The 24,684-nt window shown below is 59.6% G+C and overlaps 1 protein-coding gene across 4 annotated transcripts in view; it reads left to right on the forward strand.

The window, feature by feature from the left end:
* Window positions 1-23,695, forward strand: part of GNAO1 (G protein subunit alpha o1) — a 182,876-nt gene extending 159,181 nt beyond the window's left edge. The window contains exons 5-9 of one of the 4 annotated variants that reach the window (XM_040254026.1): window positions 3,123-3,251; window positions 5,015-5,144; window positions 18,196-18,349; window positions 21,210-21,425; window positions 22,377-23,695. In XM_040254026.1, the coding sequence (XP_040109960.1) occupies window positions 3,123-3,251; window positions 5,015-5,144; window positions 18,196-18,349; window positions 21,210-21,397 (601 nt within the window). In that variant the 3' untranslated portion in view covers window positions 21,398-21,425; window positions 22,377-23,695. Of the gene's footprint in view, window positions 1-3,122; window positions 3,252-5,014; window positions 5,145-8,942; window positions 9,097-11,155; window positions 15,533-18,195; window positions 18,350-21,209 lie in introns of those variants that run through there. The other 3 variants (XM_040254024.1, XM_040254027.1, XM_040254028.1) reach the window with 3 other exon arrangements.
* The last annotated feature ends 989 nt before the right edge of the window (window positions 23,696-24,684 follow it).

A 24,684-nucleotide genomic window follows, 5' to 3' on the forward strand; every position in this document is an offset into this window, starting at 1 on the left:
ACACACATTCTCACATATACCTCACACACACACACATTCTCACATATACCTCACACACACACACATTCTCACATATACCTCACACACACACACATTCTCACATACACCTCACACACACACACATTCTCACATACACCTCATACATACCTCACACACACACCTCACACACACACAAATTCTCACACCATAGACAAAGACACCACACACTCTCATACTCACCTCACACACAGACACTCACACCCGACCTAGATACCACACACTGTCACACACACCTCACACATATTCACATATACCTCACACACACACCCTCACACACATGCACATACACCTCACACACAGACACCTCACACACACCTCACACACACACACCTCACACACACACACATCCTAGACATACACACCACACACACACACACACACACACTCACACCCGAGACATACACACCTCACACACACACACCCCTCACTCACACATACACACTCTCACACCCTAGACATACACACCACACACACACCTCACACACACACACACACTCTTACACTCTAGACAATGTGAGTCGCTCCCCAAGGCCCGGAGCCCAGTTGCCGCCCGGCCGGCCTCTCACGTTCCTGGGAGGCTCCAGGGCTCAGGGTGAGGGGACGCCATCCAGCCTAGGTCTCTCTCTGTCGTGGGTCTTTGAACACAGCCGGCACTCTCTCTCCCCTCTGAACGATGGCTCCAGGACAGGTCCTGGAAGCCCAGAAACCCCAGCACCTGCCAGCCAGGGCTGTAAAAGGTAGTTAGTTCCATGGTGTGGATCATTTTTCCCCAGGCCCAGGTCCCCACTGGAGGTGTGCCTGCAAAGCACCCTTCCATTCAGAGCCCTCCAGAGTGAAAGCCCAGATGCTCACACTGAACTCAGGGCCTGTGTGCTGTGCCATCACCTCCGTCACCCCCTCCAGCCTCAGTGTTCACTGCCTGCCCTGCCCTGCCCCGTGTACAGCCTCTCCCCGACTCCTGTCCAGAGCCTGCAGGCCCGGCTCCTCCTCCACGGTGGGCGTGGACTCTGCGCCCACCCGTTCTTCTGCCAGACCAAGAGGCTCATCCCCTCACTGCCCTCCGTCTCCTCTCGAATGTTGTCCTGCTCCACGAGCCTTCACCAGCCACCTGATACCAAACAGCGGCCCCCAGCCAGCCTCCCCCTATGATAGTCTGAGCCTTCCCTCTTGACACTTACCACCTCCTGACATGTTGTACAGCTTACTGCTCTGCTAATTGCCTCATGCACACACACCCAGGAACAGAGGCTCCCGGAGGTGGGGCCTGTGCCCCACAGCACCCAGGACAGTGGGCAGGCAGTCCCCTGAGCGCACCCTCTACCCTCCCGTGGCCGCCTCCCTGCATGAGGCTCAGCCAGAGAGATGGAGGGCCAGGCTGTCTGCCTAAAGGAGGGTTCCTCAGCTAGGACAGGGCCAAGACCAGAGGCTCCCAGCCCAGGTCTCCAGCTGGGGACGACAGGAGGAGGCTCCTGAAACCAGCACCGCTTCTGGGCAAAGGCAGTGTGGGCAGAGGAGGGGCACGTACAGAGAGGTTAGGAGGACCTGCTTCAGGCTGAGGTTGGAGGCCGCCCACATTCCCATGGGCCTGGCGAGGAGGCTCCACGGCAGCCAGGGCTTTCAGGTCTGCTCTGCCATCTCAGCCTCCCTCCTTTCACGGCGGAGACGAGGCCTGGAGGCCTGTTTAAGAGCACTGGCTCTACAGGCGGGCAGACCCAGCCTTGACCCCCCCAGCAGTGTCATCCCCTTTCTAGGAGTGTGGCTTCAAGCTCACCTTCCCTGAACCTGGGACCAACATTGGCTGTGTTTACCTAGGGAGAATTCTCATAAGGATTTGAGGCAGCTTGGATTGTTGGCTTACCAGTGGACACCCTCCTTAGTGGAGGCATCTGCCCTTCCCAGCCCCACCCCGCCAGCGGGTCTAGAGTGGGTGCTGATGAAGCTTGGCCCCTCTGTGCACAGCCTGGGACTCCCACATCACGCCATGACTCAGACCCTCAAGGTTGCTCCCTGTGGGCTGCATGTGACTCTCCCTGCACAGGAATGGGTAGCCCAGCTGGCCCTGTGGGTCACTGAATCTTCCTGCCAGTCTGAGCGAGCTCCCTCCTTCCTAGTTTCCTGGATCCCAACCTGACTTAGGGTTCAAACCTTAACCCATACCAACCCCTAAAGCCTTCCCAGCGTGTGGCCTTGGAGGACCAAATACACAGGCCGGGTCTGTCTCCAGGGCAAGTGATGGCATGGCAGGGGCCATGATGCCTAAGGTACCAGCGAGGCCCCGCCCCTGCTTGTCTGTGTGGATTCTGGGCCTCCCTCCCAGGAGCATCAGATGGGAAGATGCGGCAGCCCCCTGGTAAACCTGAGGAGTGTGAGAGGTGGGCAGAGGCGCAGAGGGCCTCTGGGAAGCACTGCAGGGTACCGTTAGGAGGTGGGATCCAAAACCCTGACTCAGGGCTGGGCCAGGCACTCACCTTCATTAGAAAACCTGAGTTTTCTATTCTGGGAAATAATACATTTACCTTAAGAAATTAAGGGTGGAACATGATAATGCACAGAAAGACTAGAACCTAACTTTAGCCCATCGTTATTTTAAGATGAAAAAATGACAGCGTTAGAAACGTGTGTGCACGCTAGGTTGCTTCATTCGTGTCCAACTCTTTGGGAGCCTATGGACTGTAGCCCAGCAGGCTTCTATGGGATTCTCCAGGCAAGAATACTAGGATGGGTTGCCATGCCCTCCTCCAGGGGATCTTCCCGACCCAAGGAACAAACGCGAGTCTCTTACATCTCCCGCATTGGCAGGCAGGTTCTTTACCACTAGCACCACCTGAAAACCCATAAACATGTTAGTCTCATTGAAAAGTCTGACCTTGTCTGAGCGAGCCTGGAACTGTGCGCGAAGCCCTTGGTCTGAGTTAGAGGCTCTGAGCGCCTGAGGCTGGGATGTGAGCGTCTCTTCCTCAGCTCTGCCCCACGCCTGGCCCTGGACGGGTGATGCCGTCCCTCCCTGGCTTGGGTTGGGGCTGGCGCTCTGGGAGGGCAGTGCCCACACCTGGTCCACTGTCCCCGTGTGCTGCCGTCCCCAGCTACCTGGACAGCCTGGACCGGATCGGGGCCGCCGACTACCAGCCCACCGAGCAGGACATCCTCCGAACCAGGGTCAAAACCACCGGCATCGTAGAAACCCACTTCACGTTCAAGAACCTCCACTTCAGGTGAGGCCCAGGGAGACTCCCTATCCCTGGAGAGGGTGCTAAGACATGGGTGACCCCTGCCTCCCAGCCTCAGCTCATCTGGAGCATTCCTGTCTCAGGGAGCTCTCAAGTTGGGACAAGCAGTTGGATGTAAGAAGGGACCTGTGTGTGCCCCTCTTTGCCACCAAGGTCGGGGGCTGGTGAGCAGGGAGGCTTCCTAGAAGAAGCATCCTGGAGAGGGGCTCTGAGGAACAGGGAGGATTCAAGCGGACAAAGGAGGAGAGTCCTGTCCCTGCCTGACTTCTGACAAGGAGGATGGTGGGTCACCCAGGTGGTCTTTGAAGGCGTGGAGGCGTGGGGGATAAGGGCGGGCGAACCTAAGCGACATGTTTTGTGTGACCCAAGGACCCATGTCATCTCAGAACTAGAAAGGGCTTAGAGATCAGCTGGCCCACCCTCTCCAGGTATATAGGGGAAACTAAGGCCTGGAGGAGCAAGTCTGTTCCCGAGCACAGAACATAGCTCAGGCCCAGGGTCTGAGCACCGTAGGCCTTGCCAGGGCGTCATAACACCACCTGGGGCAGCTTGCATGCCCTGAGGCCTGGGTGCCCCTAGCTGCCTCCAGCTGCCTCCTGGGTGTGGTTTCTGGGAGTCAGGTGGAGCAGGAGGAGAGGCCAGGATGGCCAGGACAGTAGACCAGTAGACTCGAGTGAGGCCGCTGCCTGGCCCTGCCCAGCCTGAGGCCCAGCCCCCGCCTGCTCCCACCCAGACAAAGGGCTGGGGTTCTGTCTCCATCCCTGTGAGGCTGCCTGAGGCCTCCCATGAACCCGAGGAAGGCAGGGATGGGCCAGGCAGCCCCATGAGATGCCCCTGTGCCCTAGTCCCTCAGTCTCTCCCACTCACCGCTCAGGGCAGAGGGTGTGGAGCTGGGCTGGGGGCACCCAGCCTGCAGCAGCTGAGAGTATGTGCTGTGGAGGGGCCTCAGAGACCATCACCAGGGCCCAGTATTTCAGATGGAGAAGCAGGGTCCAAGGGAGGTGGTGACGGGATGAGGACCGGACCTATGTCCTTGCTCCAGGCCCGCTGTGGGCTCCGGCCTGCAGTTGCTCTCCTCTATCAGTGGGTCAGGGCCCAGCCCACCCCAGCAGCTGTGCTTCAGGCCTGGGATCTTCACTCAGGGCATTAGATGTGAGGTTGACCTCGCACTTCCAGGACCAAAGGCCCTCTGCCACCATCTCCCCTGACAGCTCTCATGCCCTGGGGGATAATGCTGAGAAGGGGTGAGGGAGGGCAGGCACAGAGCAGAGAGACAGACGTTGACAGACAGACGTTGGTCTCACCCCAATTCCCACCAGCACCCTGCACTCAACCCTTTGCTGCTTCACTGTGCCCCCATGTGGGAGCTGCAGGTCCCTGCCCGCCTTCCTCTGTGCCTCCCAGGCTGCTCTGGGGTTTCCACGGACCACAGACGTGAACAGACATGCTCAGAAAGCTGGAGGCTCGTGAAGGCACGTCCAGCCAAGGTCATCCCTTAGCAACAGCGCTGAGATGCAGGGGCGGGTCTTGGCGTCGCTGTGTGGGGCACCACCCAGTCCCGGAGCAGAGCAGTGATGGCCACCCCGCCCCGAGGGTGCCATGCTCAGTCCTCAGCCTGAGGCGAGGCTCCTTGGGAGGCTTGCTGTGTGCGCAGCAGACTTCCTCCCCGACCCCTCAGCTCGACCAGTGTCCCCACACCTGCTGGGGTCTCCCTACCCCCACCCCCAGCTCTCCTGTCTTCCCGGTAGGCTGTTTGACGTCGGGGGCCAGCGGTCTGAGCGCAAGAAGTGGATTCACTGCTTCGAGGACGTCACGGCCATCATCTTCTGCGTCGCGCTCAGCGGCTATGACCAGGTGCTCCACGAAGACGAGACCACGGTGAGTGGCCCCAGCCCGCCCGGCCTCGGTGGCCCACGGTGGCTCTCGGGCGGAGCCGGCTGCGGGGGTGGGGGGTCCGTCCTTGGCTAGGTTGTTCCCACCTCTCTCCTGACTTCAGCCAGATGCCTCATGATGCCAATGCAGTGAAGGCAGCCTTGGGCCCCCTGCCAGAGGCTGTGTGCAGATCCTGGGGCGCAGGCAGCAAGGGCCTCTTCAGTAAACACAGCAGAGTCGCAGAGGCCATCAAGCCAGAACCAAGTTAAGCAAATCCTAAATGAAATCAGGGTGCAGTCAAGCAAGAATGTATGTAAGACAGAAATAGCAGTTCTTAGCCCCGACAGCCCTCCCTGAGCAGTAGACAGGGCTGGCAGAGGGTTGGGCCGTGGGCCAGGACTCATGGTGAGTGACAGGGTGCGGGGCACAGGAGGGTGGGGGGCACAGGCCCCTCCCCTGGAGGGCGCCAGCCCGGGTTCCCACCTTCCGTCTCTGCGTCTTCAGTCTGGGGCCTTGGAGAACTGCCAGGCTGGGGGGAACTTCAGAGGGGGGCCCTCTCTGCAGGGGGTACTGCCTTTCTCTGGGCCTGGCCTTGGTTTGCTGCTGGATTCAGGGAGCACCCTCTCTATCTTAGGGGTGTAACCATCATACCCGCCTGGTGGGGTGTGGGCAGTGGGGTGAGAATCTTCAAGGACTTGGAACCGTCTCTGGCTTAGCAGCCCTGGGCTGGTGGTTGTGTCGTCCCTGGGGGTTGTCCTGAGCCGAGGTCCCACTGAGCTGCCCACAGAGAGGTGGGCCTGGTGGGGTCTCAGGAGACAAGCAACTGCTGAGGTGGGGCTTCTGGGCCGTGGGGTCACATCCTTGGCGATCGTTAGCTCCTGTGTGTGATGCAGGCAGGCACAGACCCCTGGCGCTGAGGTTTTGGGACTGGGCTTGTCACGGTGGGCCTTGAGCAAGGCTGTCTTCTTTCCGGGTCTGTCTCGTCGTCGGACCTGCCTGCTGGTCCCATGGGGCTGCTACTGAGGTCTGCTGGGCTTTGGGGTGTGGTGGTACGGGAAGAGGCGCCGCCGTTCTGAGAGGTCGGGGTTATGCAGTGACGGTGCTGTGGTTAGATGGGGCCAGAGCCACTGGCCGGGTGGGCCATCAGGACTCGCGCCGCATGCTGACCTGTCCCCCTTGCCTTTTCTCCTTCGGTCCCTGGAACACTTCTGAGCGGGGCATCAGCAGAACCCCACAAACCCTGCTGTGTTCCGGGGCGAGGCTCTGGGACCCCAGCTGTGCAGCTCTTTCTAACGCTGGCACTGTTCAAGTGGCCTCAGGAGCTGTGGTGTCTAAGACCCCCAGACCTGGACCTACTGACTATCCCGAAGCCCAGGTCAGCTCCTGCTGCCCCCATAAGGCACCGCGCACAGAGACCACCCCAGCCCATCTCTCACTGATCCACTGTTGACCCTGCTTCTGGACCCACTGTTCACAGTCCACCGGGCCACTGTGTGGTCTGAGCTCCATTTGGTTCACCTCTTCTCCTTGCTGTTTCTGGGAGTGGGAGGCAGGGCTGGTGCAGGAAGCTGATCCTGCTGTGAGTTTGAAAGAAAACCAAGCAGTGGAGTGTCGAGGGCCCCAGGCCTCTTCCTGGAGACCCGTCCGGCTCACTCCCAAGCCCCAAGTCCCTCTCAGGAAGGGGCGCACACTGGCCTCCGGAGCATGGGCAGAACAGAGGATGTCAGAGCGGGTCTGGCAGCCACAGGGTCCCAAGCTCTGTGGCCCGCAAGTCTCAAGTGAACCCAGCAGGTGCTGGGCCTCACGCTCAGACAGCCTTTCCGGTCTGCCGGCCTGCCAGCCCTGTGCCAGCTCCTCACCAGCTCTCGCTCTGGAGCAGGGCCCATTCTGGAGCACCTTCCTCCTCGCCTTCCTACTCTCACTGTCTCTCTTCCATCCTCTCCCTCGGCTCCTTCTCCCCTGTTTCCCTGCCCTTCACAAAGGCTGGGTCCGAGGACAGGAAGCCACAGCATGTGGGGTTGCAAATGGGCTCTTCCTGGGTTCCTTTCCACCCGGGAGAGAGCGGCAGCCTCTCCAGAGCTCGGGCGTTGGCATCACCACTCGACAAGAGCCTGCAGAGGCAGCTCCTTGCCATGGTGCCAGTGAGAATAGTGCCCTGCCTGTGTGTCCAGGGCCTGGAGGACATAGCCCAGGGTCTAGCGCCACTGCTGGCACCGTGGGAACGTGGCAGCCGCTCCACCTGCTCCTCTGTAAAGTGGAGCCCATGGCGAGCAGCCTCTGACGGCTCTGAGGACCCCTGGGGCTGGGGGCTGTAAGAGTGCCCGCGCTCGCTCGGGACCCTTCACATAGCAGACGGCAGCTGCGACACAACTCTGCCCAGGAGCACCACTTGAGACCAAGTGGTGGGACTCGCACGTGCTGCCCCCGGGAGAAGAGCTCCAGCCGCTGACCCATCCTTGGTCGTCCACCTTCCTCTCTGGTCAGCCCTGCCCCGCCCTCCCAGGCTGGAGGAGGTGGGAGGCGAGAATTGGGGCTGCCTGAGAAAAAGGTGTCTGGGGGCTCCTGGAGCTTGGCCAGGAGCCATGGGGCTGGTGGCTGCCCGCCCACCGGCTGGCTACCCTGCCTGCCACAGCCCAGACCCCTGCGGCCCTGGGCCTCACTTGCCACAACTTCTCAGCAGCAGCACCGTCACCGCCGCCTGCAGGGCCTTAACTTGCCAAACCAAGGCCAAAACCATGAGCAGATTCTGAGAGATGCTGCAAGTCGGGCAGGTATGAAGCGCCTCCTTCCAGCTGAGACCGTCAGCTAAGAGTTGAAAGCAGCAGGTTCCCAGGGCACCGCCGGGTGACTTTGCTGTGAAGCCTGCCCCTACTCCCGCGTCCCACCCTCCTCACTGGCCAGCCTAGGCTGGTGCGCCCCACCTCGCCTTCCATCTCCAGCCACACAGTCCACAGCCCCGGGGCAGCCGTGGTCTCTGGAGCCTGCCCTGGAGGCCCTCCAGACGAATCGGCTTTGACTTCCTGGCCTGAGACTTGTTGAACTAATTTGGAGTTTTTTGGGTTTTTTTTCCCTCTCTTTCCTTCTCATGTTTTCTGGGTTTTTTTTTTATCTTCCTCTCTGTTTTAATCTGTTTTGCTGGCTTTCATCTTGGGGTTCTTCTGGCCCCTCTACTGGGTACACAGTCTCGATAAGCAGCTTACACAGAGCTGCCCCCAGCCCAGCCACGGCCCAGGCAACCCACCCGGTCCTCAACCAGACCAAGGCCACAGCAAGAGCACTCCCCCGACGCTGTCCCCCTGGTGTCTGCTTCCAACTCTGGATTAATGCGAGGATCCCTCAGTCCTCGGTTAATGTTTCCCAGCTGAATGCGTGCATCCTCCCGCCCCCGCTGGTGGAGCCGAGTGCGAGCCCCTGTAGAGCCGTCTGCATGCCCCGCGGTCCCCCGTGGGCATGTGGAGGGTGGCGGGGCCCTGCCCCCATATGCATGGTGCATGTCCCCTCCATGGTGGGCTGGAGTCACTCCGGCGACCTCACTGCTCCCGCCCAGGTCAGCCCTCTCTGGGGAAGGGGCAGTGTTCCCCCACCCTGCCCTGCTCCCTGCTCCGCCCCCACCCCACCCGCGTGTCGAATGCAGCAGGGACCAGGTCCTTGTCCTTGTGGGTCCTTGCGTCTCTGTCCCTGGTGGTGCGTTCAGCCGTGTTGGCAGACCGTCCCTTCGCTTGTCCCGCTGTGTCACTGGCCGCGGTGGGCCCGGGCCCCGGGCGCCGCGCGGGCCTCACTCGCCTCTCTTCCACTCTGTTGCAGAACCGCATGCACGAGTCACTGAAGCTCTTCGACAGCATTTGCAACAACAAATGGTTCACGGACACGTCCATCATCCTATTTCTTAACAAGAAGGACATATTCGAAGAGAAGATCAAGAAGTCTCCGCTCACCATCTGCTTTCCGGAGTACACAGGTAGAGATGGCCGCTTCCCACAGGGACTGCAGGGGCCTCTCAGTGCCCCTTCACCAGGCACTGCAGACACACCGGGCTCTGCCCCAGAGGGTCCAGCACAGCGCCGGAGGCAGGGCCCCTGCCTCCCTGTAACGTGCTGTGGCAAGAGGCCCGAGGCAGCCAGCTGGGCTTCCGAGTCAGAGGAAGCAGGGCTGGAATCCTGGCTTGGCCACTTACAAGCCCTTGACCCTGGCAGCCTCTGGACCTCAGCTCAGTCGTCTGTATGTAGAGCGTGTCAGTACAGTGGTAACACCAAGATCATGCTGGGGTGAAGATGGAGCTTTGAGCCAGACAGCCCAGGGTTTCTGCCCCAACTGTGCCACTCACGGCAGGTTATACAGCCTCTCAGAGCCTCAGTTTCCACATCTGTGAGATGGGTAATCACCGTGATTATCCATCCCTTCCTCCCAGAGTTGCCAGGAGGACAAAGTGAGCAGGAATGAGCTGATTAGCATGGCAGTGGGCGCGTAGTAAGTGCTCACCGAACACACTTTTGTGACCGTGATGACAACTGAAAAGTACCCTGAGAGCACCCCACATGGGTAGTTATGAGTCAAAAAGCCTGCTGGATGCGACAGCCTCATGAACGGTCCTGCTCACACCTCCCTGCAGAGGACGCTGTGGCCGACGGAGGCCGCCTTTGTCACGGTTGTGGCAGGGTCACCCGGCTCGGGTAGGTGGGCAGCCTGACCAGGCCCCCGTGGAGCAGCAGCGTGGCTGGAGTAGCCCACTGGCCCATTGGCTCTGCAGGATGGCCAGGGCCTGGTCAGAGAGACAAGTGGAAGCAGAAGTGGGCATCTCCAGCCTGCCCAGCCCCCAGCCTAGAGAGCACAAGGGGAATCAGAGTCCCAGCTTGGTATAGGGGAGCCTCCAGGCTGAACCCGAATTCCCCAGGAGTGGGTGTGGGGGCCACGGCTCAGAGCTGGGCAAGTGGTGCAGCTCACTGTCTCTCCCCTTCCTCGAGATTAGGCTGACGGCCCCTGGGCCAGACCCCAGCAGCACACAGCCAGAGGTGGGCCGGGCTCAGCACCCTGTGCACACACCAGTCGCCCTCTGTTTAGTCACATATGAATTGTGGAGGGTCCGAGCATCCCACCCTAGGGGAGTGAGTCACCAAGGCCAGTTTGGTGCTGACAAGGTCCCAGGGACCCTCTCCCTCACCTCCAGCCCAGATTTAGGAAAGAGCTGTGGTCTAGTAGTCCCTCCAGGCCAGACCGGGTGGTCTGTGCCCCTGTGCCGAGGGGCTAGGTACCCCCCATCTCCACAGGTATGCCCCTCCCAGGTTTCTGGTTTGCACTGCGGCTCCAAACCCAGCCCCTTCCCTCCCTCCCTCGTCAGGTCTGGCGACCCTGCCTGGGCCTGTGGAGGCTTCAGGCAAAGCCAGGAGTCCCTTCTGTTCCTCCCTGAACAGCAGCTGCTGTCCTGAAACCCCACAGAGCAGTGTGGCATCAAGTCAGGGGGCCAGACCGTTCATCCCTGGAAGGTAGACTTGAGAAGGAGGCAGGAGGGGACGAGAGGAAAGAGGCCAAGGCAGCTCGCGGGCGCTGCTGAGTGTCCACCCGGCTTGCCCAGCAGCGGTCAAGGGCGGGGGCATACCCGTCTGCTCCGAGGAGTGGCCGCTGGCAGAGGACAGCCTGCAGGGGCTGGCAGACTTCTGGTCCCCTATGAGCACTGGTTCAGGCTTCTTTGGGCAGGACCCCCAGGAGGAAGCATGTTTGTGTCAGGAACCTGTAGGTGCATCTACAACAGTTGAAACAGGAGTTCTGTGAAACAGCACCCCACCCTTAATGCCGGTGAGGCCCAGTGAGGTCTGTGCTCTCGCTTCCTTCATGTTTTAAAACTGGACATGAGCTGCGGACTTGATTTCATAACCCACTGTTGATTGCGCTGAGCTGTCGTTAGGTTCCTCCTGCAAGGGAGTCACTAAGGGGCCCCCGGTGTCCACTCCCTGGCCTGTGGCCTGACTGGCACCCAGGAGGGGGCCTCGCCTCACCAGCTCCTGACCTGGTCTTTCCCGCAGGCCCCAACTCCTTCACAGAAGCCGTGGCTTATATCCAGGCCCAGTATGAGAGCAAGAACAAGTCCGCCCACAAGGAGATCTACACCCACGTCACCTGTGCCACCGACACCAACAACATCCAGTTTGTCTTTGATGCCGTGACGGACGTCATCATCGCCAAAAACCTTCGGGGCTGTGGCCTCTACTGAGCCCCGGCCTCGCTGCCCAGCCCCCTGCCGCCCTGCTGCCCCAGCCCACCCTGGAGCCCATGCTCCACCACCTCCCAGCCCACTTTCTGCCCTCGACAAGGAAGCGCCAGCGGCTGGCACCGGGGGGGTGGACAGGAAGCGCCCTCCACGGCCACCCTGGCCCCAGACGCCAGAACATGTGGTAACGGGGCTGGTCGGGACGCCGAGTGCCCACACCTGCTGCGACGGGTGACTCGCCGGCCTCTGCTTCGTCGCCGGGTCTTTTCCCTGGGGGAGAGGGCTGTGGGGTCAAGGCCGCCGGAGTGGGTGTGTGCTCTATGTGCGGTGATTCATGCTTGAAGTCTTGGGGTCTCCTCCTGTCGTCTGAGGCTGTGCAGGGGTGGGGGCGGTGGGAGCCACTGCTCAGCTTTCTTGGGGTCTCTCTGGTCGAGGGCAGCTCCGTCACCAAAAAGCCAGGGTGGGACCAGGCCACCAGCTGTGTGTGGGTCTGGGGGTGCTCAGGCCTCGGCCACTGCCTCCCTTCCTCCTCCCCTTCGATCTCCACCCCCTGGAGCCAGCCCTTCCTTCTCTGGGCTCCCCAGTACCCTCCTGGGGAACCCCCACCCCCGACTCTCATAGGTCTGCAAATGCTTCTGAGACTGACTTCTTGCAGAGGTGTCTGGGGGGTGGTGGGAAGGGTCGAGTCCCGCGGTGCCTGGACAGAGGTTGGTGGGGGAAAGCCGTGGGGAGGGGAGGCCCAGACTGCCATGGGGGCCTCACACCCTGCCTTTGCAGGCCCCAGGGTGGCTCCTCTACTTCTGCCCTCAGCCAGGTCTCAGGCGGCCATTCTGGAGTGTGAGCGGATGTGCTTTTTTGTCTTGAATTCAGGGTGAATCCAGTGCAAACATGCCGGGATCCCAGGGGGCCTGGGGACTGGAGATCCTGGGGTGGAGGAGGCCCAGGAGAGGTGTGGACACCGCCCCTGTAGCCAATGTCCCAGCCTCCTCCTGTCTTGGTGAAGAAATAGAGTCTGTTTGCAGCCTTTGGGGTCCTGCCAGCTCAGGGGCCAGAGGAAGGCATGTGGACAGGCCCACCACACTTGAGTGCCCTGTGAGGGGCGCAGCCTGGCCCCCGCACACACACCCAGTCCCCTCCTCTGGACCAAGAGTCCTCAGACCCCTTGGAGGAGCTTTGCTTCTGAGATACCTGAGCAGAAAAGGATGGGGTGACTCCTCCTGGTGACTCAGGGCCTGGCTGGCCTGGGATGGTGAACACACCACCCCCTCTCTCCCGGGTGCCCCTCGCTGGCTGATGCTGCCAACCCACAGCCTGGCAGACACTCCATGTGCTTGGGTGGTGGCTCTGCCCCTTGAATGATGGCTTTGCCTAGGGAGACATATGTGCCCAGGGGAAGAGAGAGGCTACCCCTCGAGGGGGCTCCAGCTCCTCCCTCCTCAGGCCCTCTGCTCCTCCAGCCCCCACACTGGGCTCTGCTCGGTCCCGGGTCAGGCAGCACCCCTGAACTCCCAGCGCAGCCCCCGACTGTCCTGCAGCCAGGAGCCCTGGGTTTCTTGTTTCCCACAGGCAGAGCTCTGGGTGGTGCATGGGAGAGCCAGGGCACCTGCCCTAGTGCCAAATGCCCTCAGGGGTGGCTGAGCCCCATCCCCCACCTGGCTCTCCACTTCTGCCCCTGGTCTCATGGGCACTCGCCAAGCATCCAGGCCACAGGAGCCATCCTGCCAGCCCAGGTCCGTTTCAGTCTTGTCTGCCTTGCTGTGTGCTGTGCCTTGTACCAGGTGCTGGGTCATGGCAGAGATCAGGCCCCTGGAGCCAAATGCCTCCATGTCCCCTGTGGGCAGCCCAGGCCATCTTGCCCAGTGCTTAAGACGTTGCTGTTAGTTCTGGGCACCACCACTCTGGGTATGACCAACGGTGCCCCTCAGTCTGCCCTATGACCCCAGGCTCAAAAGCAGCTGACAGGCCCCATCTCTGGCGGTCACCAGCTCTCCTGGACAGCAGGCAGGTGGGAGGTCCCCGGACCGCAGCCCACCCTGCCTGCAGCATTAGAAGGCTGGGAGCAGGGAGCCTGGGGCCTTCCCGCCCCTCTGTCCCCTGGGTGGCCTGTTCTGTCTCTGCCCTGCTCAGCTTCTTGTGCTGTTCCTGCCCTCTGACCCGGGCCTGCCCAGGCGTCCCTGGCTGTCTAGTCACGGCCCCCACGGAGCAGGTGTCTGGGGTGAAATTCCCTCCTGTCCACTGCATCTCCCATCCGCATCGTCACAGGCGGCTCCACCCTGCAGAGGAGCAACTGAGGTGACAGACGAGTTTTGGCTCCGTCGTGGGTGTAGGGGTGCTGGGGGCGGTGTTATGAGTGACCAGACCAGGTGGCCCCATGTGTGGCTCCCCAGAGGCCATGCTTCAGCCCTCTGAGGGCCTCTAGTCATCAGGCCAAAGGGAACCTGATTCTGGGAGGGGCGCCCACGCCGAGCCCTTGAAGGCTGCGCCTGCCACCTGGATGCCCGTGGGCAGCGTCTGTGTCCTGCGCCAATTGCCCCGGAAAGAGCGGGCGCTTGGCCTTCCCACCGAGAGCAGGGAGAGGCCCCAAGGCGCTCTGGCCTCACTGGAGGGGCAGTGCCTGAGGCCCGCGAACGGCCTCAGTGGGGCCAGTGGAGCCCCCTCCCTGAGGAGGGGCAGGGGCTGCCCCAGCCCTGAGCAGACAGCACGGCTTGGGGCCTCTCGCCAACAGCTCGGACAGTACGGTTCTGGGGCCTCCTTCCACGGAGCATAGAGGCCTAGCGCCCTGGTCCCCTGTGTTCTCTGGCCGCAGCAGAGCCTGGGGGCCCATGGCCACATGGGGGTAGGAGGCACAGCTCGGGCAGACGACCACCCTGGTATCTGGTGCCGGGATACCCCAGTATCTGGGCCTCCCAGCGCCCAGCGACCACCCCCCCACCACCATATCCAGCTCCACGCCCCAGAAACTGGAGGCACCCTGCCCCCATGGCGGTCCTCTGTGACTCCACAAGTGCCCTCCCTACCTGGAGCCCTCACAACAAGGCTGTCCGTAAACCCCCAGCGGGGAGGACCCAGGCATCAGCTCGCCTAGGCCCTTCCCTTCTGCTGGGGTGAGTCCTGCAAGGGGAGACTTCACCCCTCCCTGCCCTGGGACAGTTTCTGCCTGGTGCGTGATCCTGCCGATTCTCCACCCTGGCCCACGTCTCTCCTGGCCCCTCCCTCTTCTCTGACCTGACCCAGGGCAGGCCAAGCACATGCCTCTTGGTGAGTAAATCCACTGCAGTCCAGGCCCCGGCCTTTTCTCCAGACCAGGCAGTGTTTTGCCCCCTCTCTGCAAGGTAGGGCACACGAAGCCTCCTCGGGTGGCCCCTGCCCTTCCCTGAGCCTTCTGGATGCCTTCAGGCACAGCCTGGCAGTTCTCAGGAACTGAGACCCGAGGCTCCAGCTCCAGGGCCAACAGAGATTCAACCTGGGGTGCCAGAGGCCAGCACCCCCCAGAGAGTCCTCCTGACGTCAACCCACAGGCCTACAGAGAGAAGGGTCCAGCTGCCCATGGCAATGAAACCAAATAGGACAGCCAGATCAGGAACAGGGTCTGTGAGCTGCTGCCCCCGACTCCACCCTCACCCCCAGAAAGGCGAGTCTCAGTCCTCTGGGCCAGGAACAAAGTAAGGCCTTCCCCTGGGGGCTCCAGGCAGACCCCACCCCAACAGGTGGGAGGGCCTGGCCCGGGCAGAAGCAGAGAGAGCCCACCCAGACCCTGTGCACCCAGACCACCAGCCTGAATGCGCAGCCCGTTCCCTGCAGAGCCAGCGGCTCACAGGCCCCGCTCTCCTATGGCCTGTCCTCTCCTCATTGCCCCCCACACCCCTGCACCCCCATGCCTGCCGCCTCCCCGAGCAGCCAGGCCTTTCACCTCCCTGTCTCCTCTGCCTCGGTCCCCCTGCGTCCTCCCATCCTGTGCCCGGCAGAGGTGGGCCTGGACACCCCCTTCCTTCCTTAGCAAACCTCCTGTCTTAGGTACAGTGGTCCCACCTCCCAGCCCCACCACCACCCACCCCATATTAACTGTAATTTTGTAAGAAGAGTGACTCATTGGTTTAATAAATCTCTAGTCATTGTAATAATTTATTGGCTGACGTAATGTATTTATTAGTCACCTACCATTAATAAAAAGTGCCAGCTTTTTCTAGTGTGAGTGTGGTGTGTTGTATCAGTGCCCAAGTTGCTTCTGCCGGGCACCCCCCCGCATGGTGCGTGTCCTGGGGCTGGACTGCGGGCCACCCGGCAGAGGGCACAGTGCACCAGGGTAGGGGGATTCCAGGTGCGAGGGGGTGTGGTGAGGGCAGAGGCTGCCCTGTCCGTCCAGAGGGCTTGGCGCCAGCCACTGGCCATACTCTGCTGGCGAGTGGGAGAGACAGGAAGGTGACGCTGAGCTGGGGTGGGTGCTGTCGCCTGGCTGTGACCCCTGGCTTCCTTCTCTGCTCTCAGATGTTGACATCTCTTCTGAACGTGTTCTGGCGTCCGTGTTCTCTGGGCAAGTATGTACGGACAGGCTGGGCTCTTGGTTCCTTGGCAGTGGGTTCAGAGTGATGAGCGGTGAGGCCTGCGGGGTGAGGAGGGGGTCTCAGTGCCGGCGCCTCCCCTCCCCACCACCATCCCTGCATCTCCCTCCATCCAGGCTCAGCCCCCAGGTCTGACCAGGGAGCCTCACTGCCTGCAGGCCCCTCTCCTGCTCTGTGCCGCTCGCTCGGAACCGGGACCTCTTCAAGGGTGTGCATTTTCTCTCCGTGACTAGACTGTGCGCTCTCTGTGAGCAGGAGCCTGTGCTGGTCATTCCTGCAGCCCCACAGACGGTTGCACACAGACCCCGCTGGTGTGAGTGGGAAGAGCACCCGCCTGCAGCCCCGGGGCGGGGAGGGGCCGAGCCTTAGCAGAGTGGGACTTGAAGCCGGGCAGCTGGCCTGAGTCGTTCCTTTGGGCCAACACTTGGCGGCCTCCAGACCTTTCAGCCCAGCCCAGCCCATGTGCCATATGGTCAGAGTCCCTACTCTCAGCTCAGGTCTCCCTGGGGGCCTCTTCTGGTCCTGGGAATGCCCTCGGCATGTGTCCCCAACATGCCCCCCCCATGTCTATAGCTCGAATTGAGCTAGTTGGGCAGCGAGGTGGGGCCTTGCCTCTGGCCATGGGCTTCCAGCTTGTGGTTGAGCAGCTGTAGGCCGAGGTGTGCTGTGTGGTGGGGAGGCATTTCCTGTGGAATCCTTGGCTCTGCTTCCCTGGTGGTCCGGGGACCCTGGGTGTTCCCAGCCCTGTCCCCGAGCAGCGTCTGCTTGACCTCCTAGGAAACCTCTGCCTGCCCCCTTCTGAACAGGCTCCACTGAAATGGCACCAGGCGGAAGTGTCATGCGTTTTCTCTACTCGAGGGTGACTATGCAGTGACCGACCAGCAGAAACTGGGTGGGAGATTGAGAATGAAATGGACTGGTTGAGGCCAGGAGGATAGTAAGACCATAGGAGTCTGCTGGATTTGTGCGGCAGGTCCCAGAGGCTGCAGTAAAACCATTGTCTAGGGGCCCCTGAGGGGCAGCTGAGACCTGAGACCACCGTCTCCACCAACTGGCTTTGGCTGTAAGAACAAGGGTTTGGTGCCAATGCCTCTTCTAGGTCACCGGGTTTAACAACCCAGCCATGCAAGAGATGAACAAAGACTTGCGGGGCCGGCCGTTTATTCTGACCATTTATTCTGGCGCCCACAGGCTACTCACGCTGGCCGGAGAGACCCACTGTTGCAGAAGCTGTGGTCTGGCCCAGAGTCGGGGGCACGTCTCTGTCCTTCCCAGTTCCAGCCCTGTCACCTCTGTGTCCCCTAAGGATTAATGGGGTTAAATGACACGAGGCAGGGAAGAGCTGGCAGAGTGGGACTCGGTGACAGGTGGTGGTCACTTCACATTCAAGCAGCCCACTCAGCTCCACTGCCTGCTTGTCTATCTCTGGGGATAATGCCCAGAGATGCCCACACCACTGCTCTGCTTATTCTTATTCTGGTTAGAATAAGGCCGTCCTTGCCAAGGGCAGAAGGCTGTCCCCAGGGTCCTGCTTGATTGGGAGTGCACATCCTTTTGGTTCATTTGCTAAACAAACTCCTGCGTGCAAAGCAGTTCTGCACGGCTTTCAGCTCTCGTGACCTGACCTGTGGTTGAGTTTGACCTAGCCCAAGGGAGTGCGGCCATCCCCCAGGCAGGCCTGCAGGCAGCCTGTGCAGTAGCGTTTCCCCAGTCCCCGGAGGATGCTGGCAGGAGCCTGGCATGACTTCTCCCCTCAGACCACAGGAGGGGGCTAGAGCCCCTCTCCACTCCCGGAGGACACCCCCACCCACAAGTTAGGCCCAGCAGGAAAGGTGTGGACCGGAAGGCCAGAGCACAGATCTCACGCTCCTGTCCAGCAATCCCCTCAACACACACACATGCACGTGCACAGACCCACCTGGGGGCCACACACACGTGCACACAGACGCAGGGAGACCCTCTCGTGGCTTTGGACTCTGCAGAGAGGAGGGTTAGTCTCCCTGTCCTCAGCCTCTCCCAGGGCGCCCTGGTTGGTTCCCAGTCCTGTCTCTGCCACCGGCCCCGAGACGGGAGTGTGGGTTGCTCTGAACACTGGACACAAGAAGCGCCGTGCTGTGTGGGACGTTCTACCTGTCCGCCTTCCAAGGAGCCGTTGGGGCCCAGCAGCCCCTCCTGAGCTTCCAGGTAGCCCCGATCCTCCCTTTCCTGCCTAACTGTCGTCTTCTCTTTCCCTGTCTCCCTGTCTGTCCCTCTCGCTGTCTGTCTGGCTCTCTCCCCTCCCCGCCTGGGGCTGCAGAACCGCATGCATGAGTCTCTCATGCTCTTCGACTCCATCTGCAACAACAAGTTCTTCATCGATACCTCCATCATCCTCTTCCTCAACAAGAAAGACCTCTTTGGGGAGAAGATCAAGAAGTCACCTCTGACCATCTGCTTTCCCGAGTACACAGGTGGGTGCCGCATGGGCCTGCCAGGGACCCGCATCTCCCGGGCATCTGGCAGGTGGGGAGGGGCTAGAAGAGGCGAGGGTGCCACCCTGGGCGTAGTGGGAAATGAACGCTCACAATGCACGCACGTTGTGACCAGGTGACTCGGAGGGACGTGGCAGGATCGGGAGGCCGGACCGCCCCCCAGATTCCCCCTCTGCTTTCGTCCTGGCCTCCCATCTCCCCAGCACCCCTCTTTAACTCCTGCCCTGGGCCTCTGCTGGGCCACAGCCCATTTTCCTGCACTAGAAAGGGTGCACATGTGCCTGATGAGGGGGCCCGGGCCGCCTCAGCCCTGCTCCCCACCTCCACCAGCGTCTCACCTACCTACCCTCTCCTGCTCTCCCTCCATCCTGGGCTTTTCCCCAGTCAAACCACCCTGACTCTGCAGGCCTCCTCCCACCCTGCCTGTTTGCCTCTCTTCCATGCCTTCTTGAGGGCTTTTCCTTCCCAGCTGGCTCCAGGGGAGTGTGTCACACACCCCCGTGATAAGGCTGTCTCTGGCGGCTGACGGAGGCTGGCTGTGTAGGATGGCCCAGCTCTGACCTGCTGCTTAAAGCCTGGAGCAGCACTGATGGGAGGCCAGAGCCCAGCCTTTATTGCCCTGGGGACTGGGAAGCTTCTAGAGGCTCCTCAGGTGGCACCGGAGGATGTGTCCCAGGGGGGCTCAGTTGGGAGCCCTCTCTCCCTGACAGCCCCAGGGCGTAGGCTCAGCTCCCAGGGTGACATGGGTCCTCAAATCCAGCCCGATTCCAGGAGCAGTGGATGCTGCCCCTCAATCCCCGCCAACCTCTGCCATTACTGGGGAGAGTCCGCCCTCACCCTTGGGTGTGGAGGAGGGTGCGCTGGCCTGTTCTGAGCACTGCCTGTCTCCCCTGTGTGAACCTGCCGGCTACCCACCCTTCCCAGGCTGTAGGGAGGCTGAAGCAGCCCTCTGGAGCCAGACCACAACCTGGGGCAGGTTAATCTGTGTGTGTGTCCTCAGGGCCCCACAGTAGGCAGGAACCCCCACTGCTTGGGGGGAGCACAGGGAGGAATGGAGAGGATGGCACCCAGTTGCCAGGCCTGCCCCACGCCTGCCATCAGCACCTCAGTACCATCCAAAGGATGGATACCACAAATGGGGGGACTGACCGTGTTTGAGGTGCCCTCTGCAGGGTGGGGTGAGTCCAGGCGGGCACGGGGCAGGGCCAGGGTGGGATGAGCCAGGCCGTATCCCCTCTTGGCAGCTACCTCTCCCAGCCCCAGCAAGGATCTTCAGGACCCGCTTGGGTCCTCAAAAAGTGGTCACTAGATGGGGCTCGGCAGGCCCTCTCAGGCCGGTGCCACCTCCGAGGGCTCTTCCTTGTCCCCAGCGACCTGGTGTCCCTGGAGCCCAATTCAGGTCATGGGGCGCTGGACACGCCCAGGTGAAGTCGGTCTGACTCTGGGAAACACTTGAGTGCTTCAGGATCTCCAGAGAGATCCAGCTTGAGTTTGGGGAACATGACGGGTGACAAATGGTCAATGAGGTGGCCCCTGGGGGTGCCTAGGCCTGTGGGGACGAAACCAGCTGGAGGGGTTGGGGTGGGCCGGTGGGTGTCGGGATGTCTCGGGAGCTCTGAGGGACCGTCAGGCTGTGTAAGGGCACGGACTCGATGGACGCTGAGAATGGAGGAACGGGCACCCTCAGAGTCACTCCTGGGCACTCTTCACCTCGACGGGTGCTGTCCTGGCCCCCTCTCCACGGGAGGGCCGTTGGTGGGTCCTCCCTGGGACTGTGTCTAGTCCCTGAGCCGCCCCCAACTTAATGCTTCACTGGTGGCCAGCCAGCGGTGGAGTTGAGGCTCTCTGCCCTGTGGGCTGTCCGGAGCTGGTCTCCGCCCTGACCCCCACCCAGGGGTGTCTCCACCCCTTAGCCCTGATCCCTCACATTTAATTATCTGGCTGCAGACACTTTCCAGCGCCCAAGCCGCAGATCCCCCGTGACTCACTGGAGACTAGGGCAGCTGTAGGGGTGGGTGGAGGAGGTGTAGCCGCCAACCCTTAACGGCAGACTGTATCATCTCCATGCTGGGCAGCTCCTAGGGGCACTGAAGAAAATGGGGCAACTATACTTGGACGAGCTTTTAGGCAGTTCTGGGTTGGTCCATGATTTTTTTTTTTTTTTTAATGTTGTTAGAAAACCACAGAATAGAGATATGGGGCTTGGGTTGCAACTCATGGGCAAACTGTCCTTACATCATCCAGATACCCCCACCAGACCCCGGCCAGGACCGAAGGAGCATCCAAGGAATTGGGGGTGCCAGTGGGGCCCCAGTTAGTATTACAATGCCACCAGCCCCTCAAACTTCCCACCTGGGGATGGAGGGTACCCATGCCCCCAGTCCTGGTCACTCACTTTAAGCATGGGGACTGCTTAAAGACAGTCCCGGCCCTACCAGTGGAGGAAGCATTCAGGAAAGTGTAGGCATGGCGCCCCGCACGCCCAGAGCCACCACCCCACCCAAAACACCTGCAGGAGCAGCAGCAGGCCTGGTTTGGACCAGGGCTGAGCGCTGTGAAGGGCAGACCCGCCGGCCTCAGTGTGCTCCTCTGGAGGGCTAGCCTGTGGCCACTGTCCGCCCAGGGCCCGTGGGGGACCGCGGGTGAACAGAGGGAAAGACCTGGGAAAGCCAGGTGATCGCGCAGCTGTGTGTGGTTTTGAACGTGAGCTGTGACTCTGCCTTGGAGGAGGGCCCCAGGTAGCCTCCTGGAGAAGGTCACGGCTGAGTCTCCAGCCCACCCACCCCCAAGCCCGCTCTCACCAGGGCGTACCCCCAACCCCTGCTCTGTCTCCTTACAGGCTCCAACACCTATGAAGATGCCGCCGCCTACATCCAAGCACAATTTGAAAGCAAAAACCGCTCACCCAACAAGGAAATTTATTGTCACATGACTTGTGCCACAGACACAAATAATATCCAGGTGGTATTCGACGCCGTCACCGACATCATCATTGCCAACAACCTCCGGGGCTGCGGCTTGTACTGACCTCTTGTCCTGTATAGCAACCTATTTGGTAATGATTCCAGCACTCACAGAAAAGCTTGCACACATACACACACACCCCGCCCCGCCCCCACTAACAAATGCAAGTTGGTAAATTCCAAAAAGGCATAACAAACCTTATATATATAGACAAATATATATTAAAGTTTTTTTAGTCTGTACTAGAAAGAGCTTCAGACAGAACTGACCACCATTCCATTGCTCATCAATTTCCTGGGACAGCACCTGAGCGTGCACTTATGCGCATACACACACATAGACACGCACTGCGATCCAAGTCCTAATTTGGGAGTCCGTCCTTTTAAGAACAACCACATGCTTTCTCACTCTGAGACCCATTTCTGCGAGCAGGAGGAAGGCGAGGAAAGCCCTGGCCTCAGTCCAGCCTTTTCTCTGCTTCACCCACTCGGGCTGTGTGCTCTTGGTTCTGTCCTGCACTTGTGTGAATTCCAAAACTGTTTTTTTAAAAAGTGGCCAGCACCCCAAATGTCTCCCTGCCCCATACTTTGCAACAAGAGAAAACTTAAGGATGCTTCTCTTTTGGGTGGCAGAGGTTGTTAACTTCAAGAATTTAGAAGAATCATTGCTCCGATCAATCCACTGTCTCCTGAGTTTTCTTTATTCATGTTAACAAGGCAAGAGTCAGAGAAAAGGGAGACTTGGTCTGCTTCCCACCTGCAGCTGAGGGGAGGGGCCGTCACAGCACAGGGTCACCTGCAGAGCTGAAGCCACTCCTCAGGCTCCCCTCCCAAGAGGGCCGGGGCAGGGTCCCTGGGGTGAGGCCTCCCAGGGGGGCCTGGGCAAGGCTTCCCTTGGGTTCTGGATGCCCCTGCAATGCTGCCCCATCCTGCCCCCACCCCACGTCATTAAACACGCTGGAGGGTTTTTCGGTCGGTTGGTTGGTTGGTGTTCTAAATCAAGGAAAATGGTCCGACTGGACCCCTTGTCTCTCTCTCTACAGACTGCTTCACGGACTCTTTGCTGTTGACGATCTCCTGGTAGCATGACCTTTTGGCCTTTGTAAGACACACAGCCTTTCTGTATCAAGCCCCCTGTCTAACCTACGACCCAGAGTGACTGACGGCTGTGTATTTCTCTAGAATGCTGTAGAATCCAGTTTTAGTTTGAGTCTTTACATTTAGAATTTGAAAGGAAAGGAAGAACATTTCTCATGTGCTTTGTAGTGTTAAAAAAAAAAAAGGATAAAGGAAAACTCACCATCTCATCCATCTTTTTTTTTTTGCCCTTTGTGAAATAAACATACACACCGGCAGCCTCGCCCACCCCACCTGCAGAGGTGCCACCTGTCCACACCCTGGGCGCTGGTTCCCGGCGTGTGCTCAGGCCCTGCTTTCCCAACGAAGTCTCCATGCCCACAGCACACCCCCTGCCCAGCCCCGAGCCACTCAGACCACATGCTCACTCGGGGTTTGTACAGATAAAGCACAGCTCTCACTGGCCAGTAGCTGCCCCCAAAGGATACAGAACATATACATAAATAGAGCCCAACAGAAAACAGTTTCCCCCTCATTCCCTTCCTACAGAGTCCCTTTATCTTTTTTTTTTAGTTGTTTTAGGTTTTGGTTTTCTTTTTGTCCTGATGAGCACTATGTATTACACACCAGATAAGCTTTCGTAGTCTTTGGGAACCGGGTTGTGGTTTTTCCTGCTGACATTTTCGCTTCTCCGTCTCTCAGATGGATGCTCCGTGTGTGTGTGTGTATGTGTGTGTGCGCGCGTGTGCGTGCGCGTGTGCGCGCGCACACCCCTCCACCTTTTCCTTTGTTTCAGTGACCTGTGTTCGCTCTTTCTCATGTGGGGATGTTTGTGCTGCAGATAAAAACAAAAATTTTTAAATACCACAAGATGGAAAAAAAAAACAAAAAAAAAATTTAAAAAAAAAAGATGGAATGTAATGTTTACATGAAAGCCACAGTTCTCATGATCAGTCCAATGTCATTTCTACTTTGACTAGTATCCAAACCCAAAACCTCTTCACGGTTCACTTTTAAGACAATATTTGCTGAAGAAGACCAGTCACAGCCATTTCAGATAAAGAGGCAAAAAGACAAAACACAAAAAATTTAAAATGCAGAAAAAAAAAAAAAAAAAAACTTGGAAAAAAAAAGGAAAAAAAAAGAAAAAAAAAGCCCACGGGTCTTTCTAAGCCTTTCTATTCCCAATCGGTGAGGTTTCTGTGATATCTTACACACTGCCAGTCTACTTCTCTGACTAATGGAAAATTCATGTGTAGCTCAATAAAGAGAATGTTTGTCTGTATTCCTGAGTCTCACCCTCGGGCTTCATTCTGACACGGAAGGGAAGGAGGGACTTGACTGGGCCACAGCCACCGGGAAGCTGGTGTGTAGGGTTGTGCCAGATTAAGGACCCTTCATCGTGGACCTTCTTCACGCCTGTGCCAGTGTTGCCATCAAGGGGGAACCGGCTGAGCGCAGCCCCCTGGGAGCAGGGCGGGTAGAGGAATGGGCCACTCTAGCCTGCAGTGCCCTCTTCCTCCTGGTCCAGCACCCCCTCATTGGAAGGGCAGGTTTCCTGCTAATACGTGATTCTGTACCCAGGGGCTCCACCACAGCATAATGGGTGGTCCCAAGGATGAGGCCAAACTGCCCCAGCCCTCTGCACCCAAAGGGTCATGTGCACTCACTCGGACATCTTGAAAAGCCTCCCCTGTTGCACCTGAATGCCAGCAGTCCCCAGCAGGCCAAACACACGGGACGACTGAGACCAGCACAGCCTGGCGCACGGAGTCGGTTCTCCATTCCCTGGGTCTGCTGCAGTTAAACTGCAAGTCAGTTGAGGCTGGGATCTGGAGGGAACACAGCTCAGCAAAATCCTGCATCAGGTCCTTGGATCACTTAGTAGCCAAGCAGTCAAGTGCTCCACCCAGGAGATGGCAGGGGCTGGGTGAAGTCAATTAAGTGGACTCCTTCACACACCAGCAGCCCAGGAAGGCCTCTCCCTGGCACTGCCAGTGGCCCTTTAAATCTGGTGAGGATGGCAGGTAGGGGCTAATACTGCTGCAGAGATCGTGGAGTAATAAGAGACTAGTCCCCTTCTGTAACAAAGAATGGATCCAGGAGCTCCTTAGCCAGGACAAGCCTGCTGGTAAGCCAGCCAGGCCCAGCCCTCGCCCACCATTTTCCCTCACCCCAACTTATCTGCAGAAGGAGGCGCACAATCTCAGTTGATGGGAACCCTGTACTCTCAGGACTTGACTGAGAAGAAGCTTGACTTCAGGACACAGGTCT

This window comes from Oryx dammah, unplaced genomic scaffold (assembly GCF_014754425.2).
Source record: "Oryx dammah isolate SB20612 unplaced genomic scaffold, SCBI_Odam_1.1 HiC_scaffold_13, whole genome shotgun sequence".
Lineage (NCBI taxonomy): Eukaryota > Metazoa > Chordata > Mammalia > Artiodactyla > Bovidae > Oryx > Oryx dammah.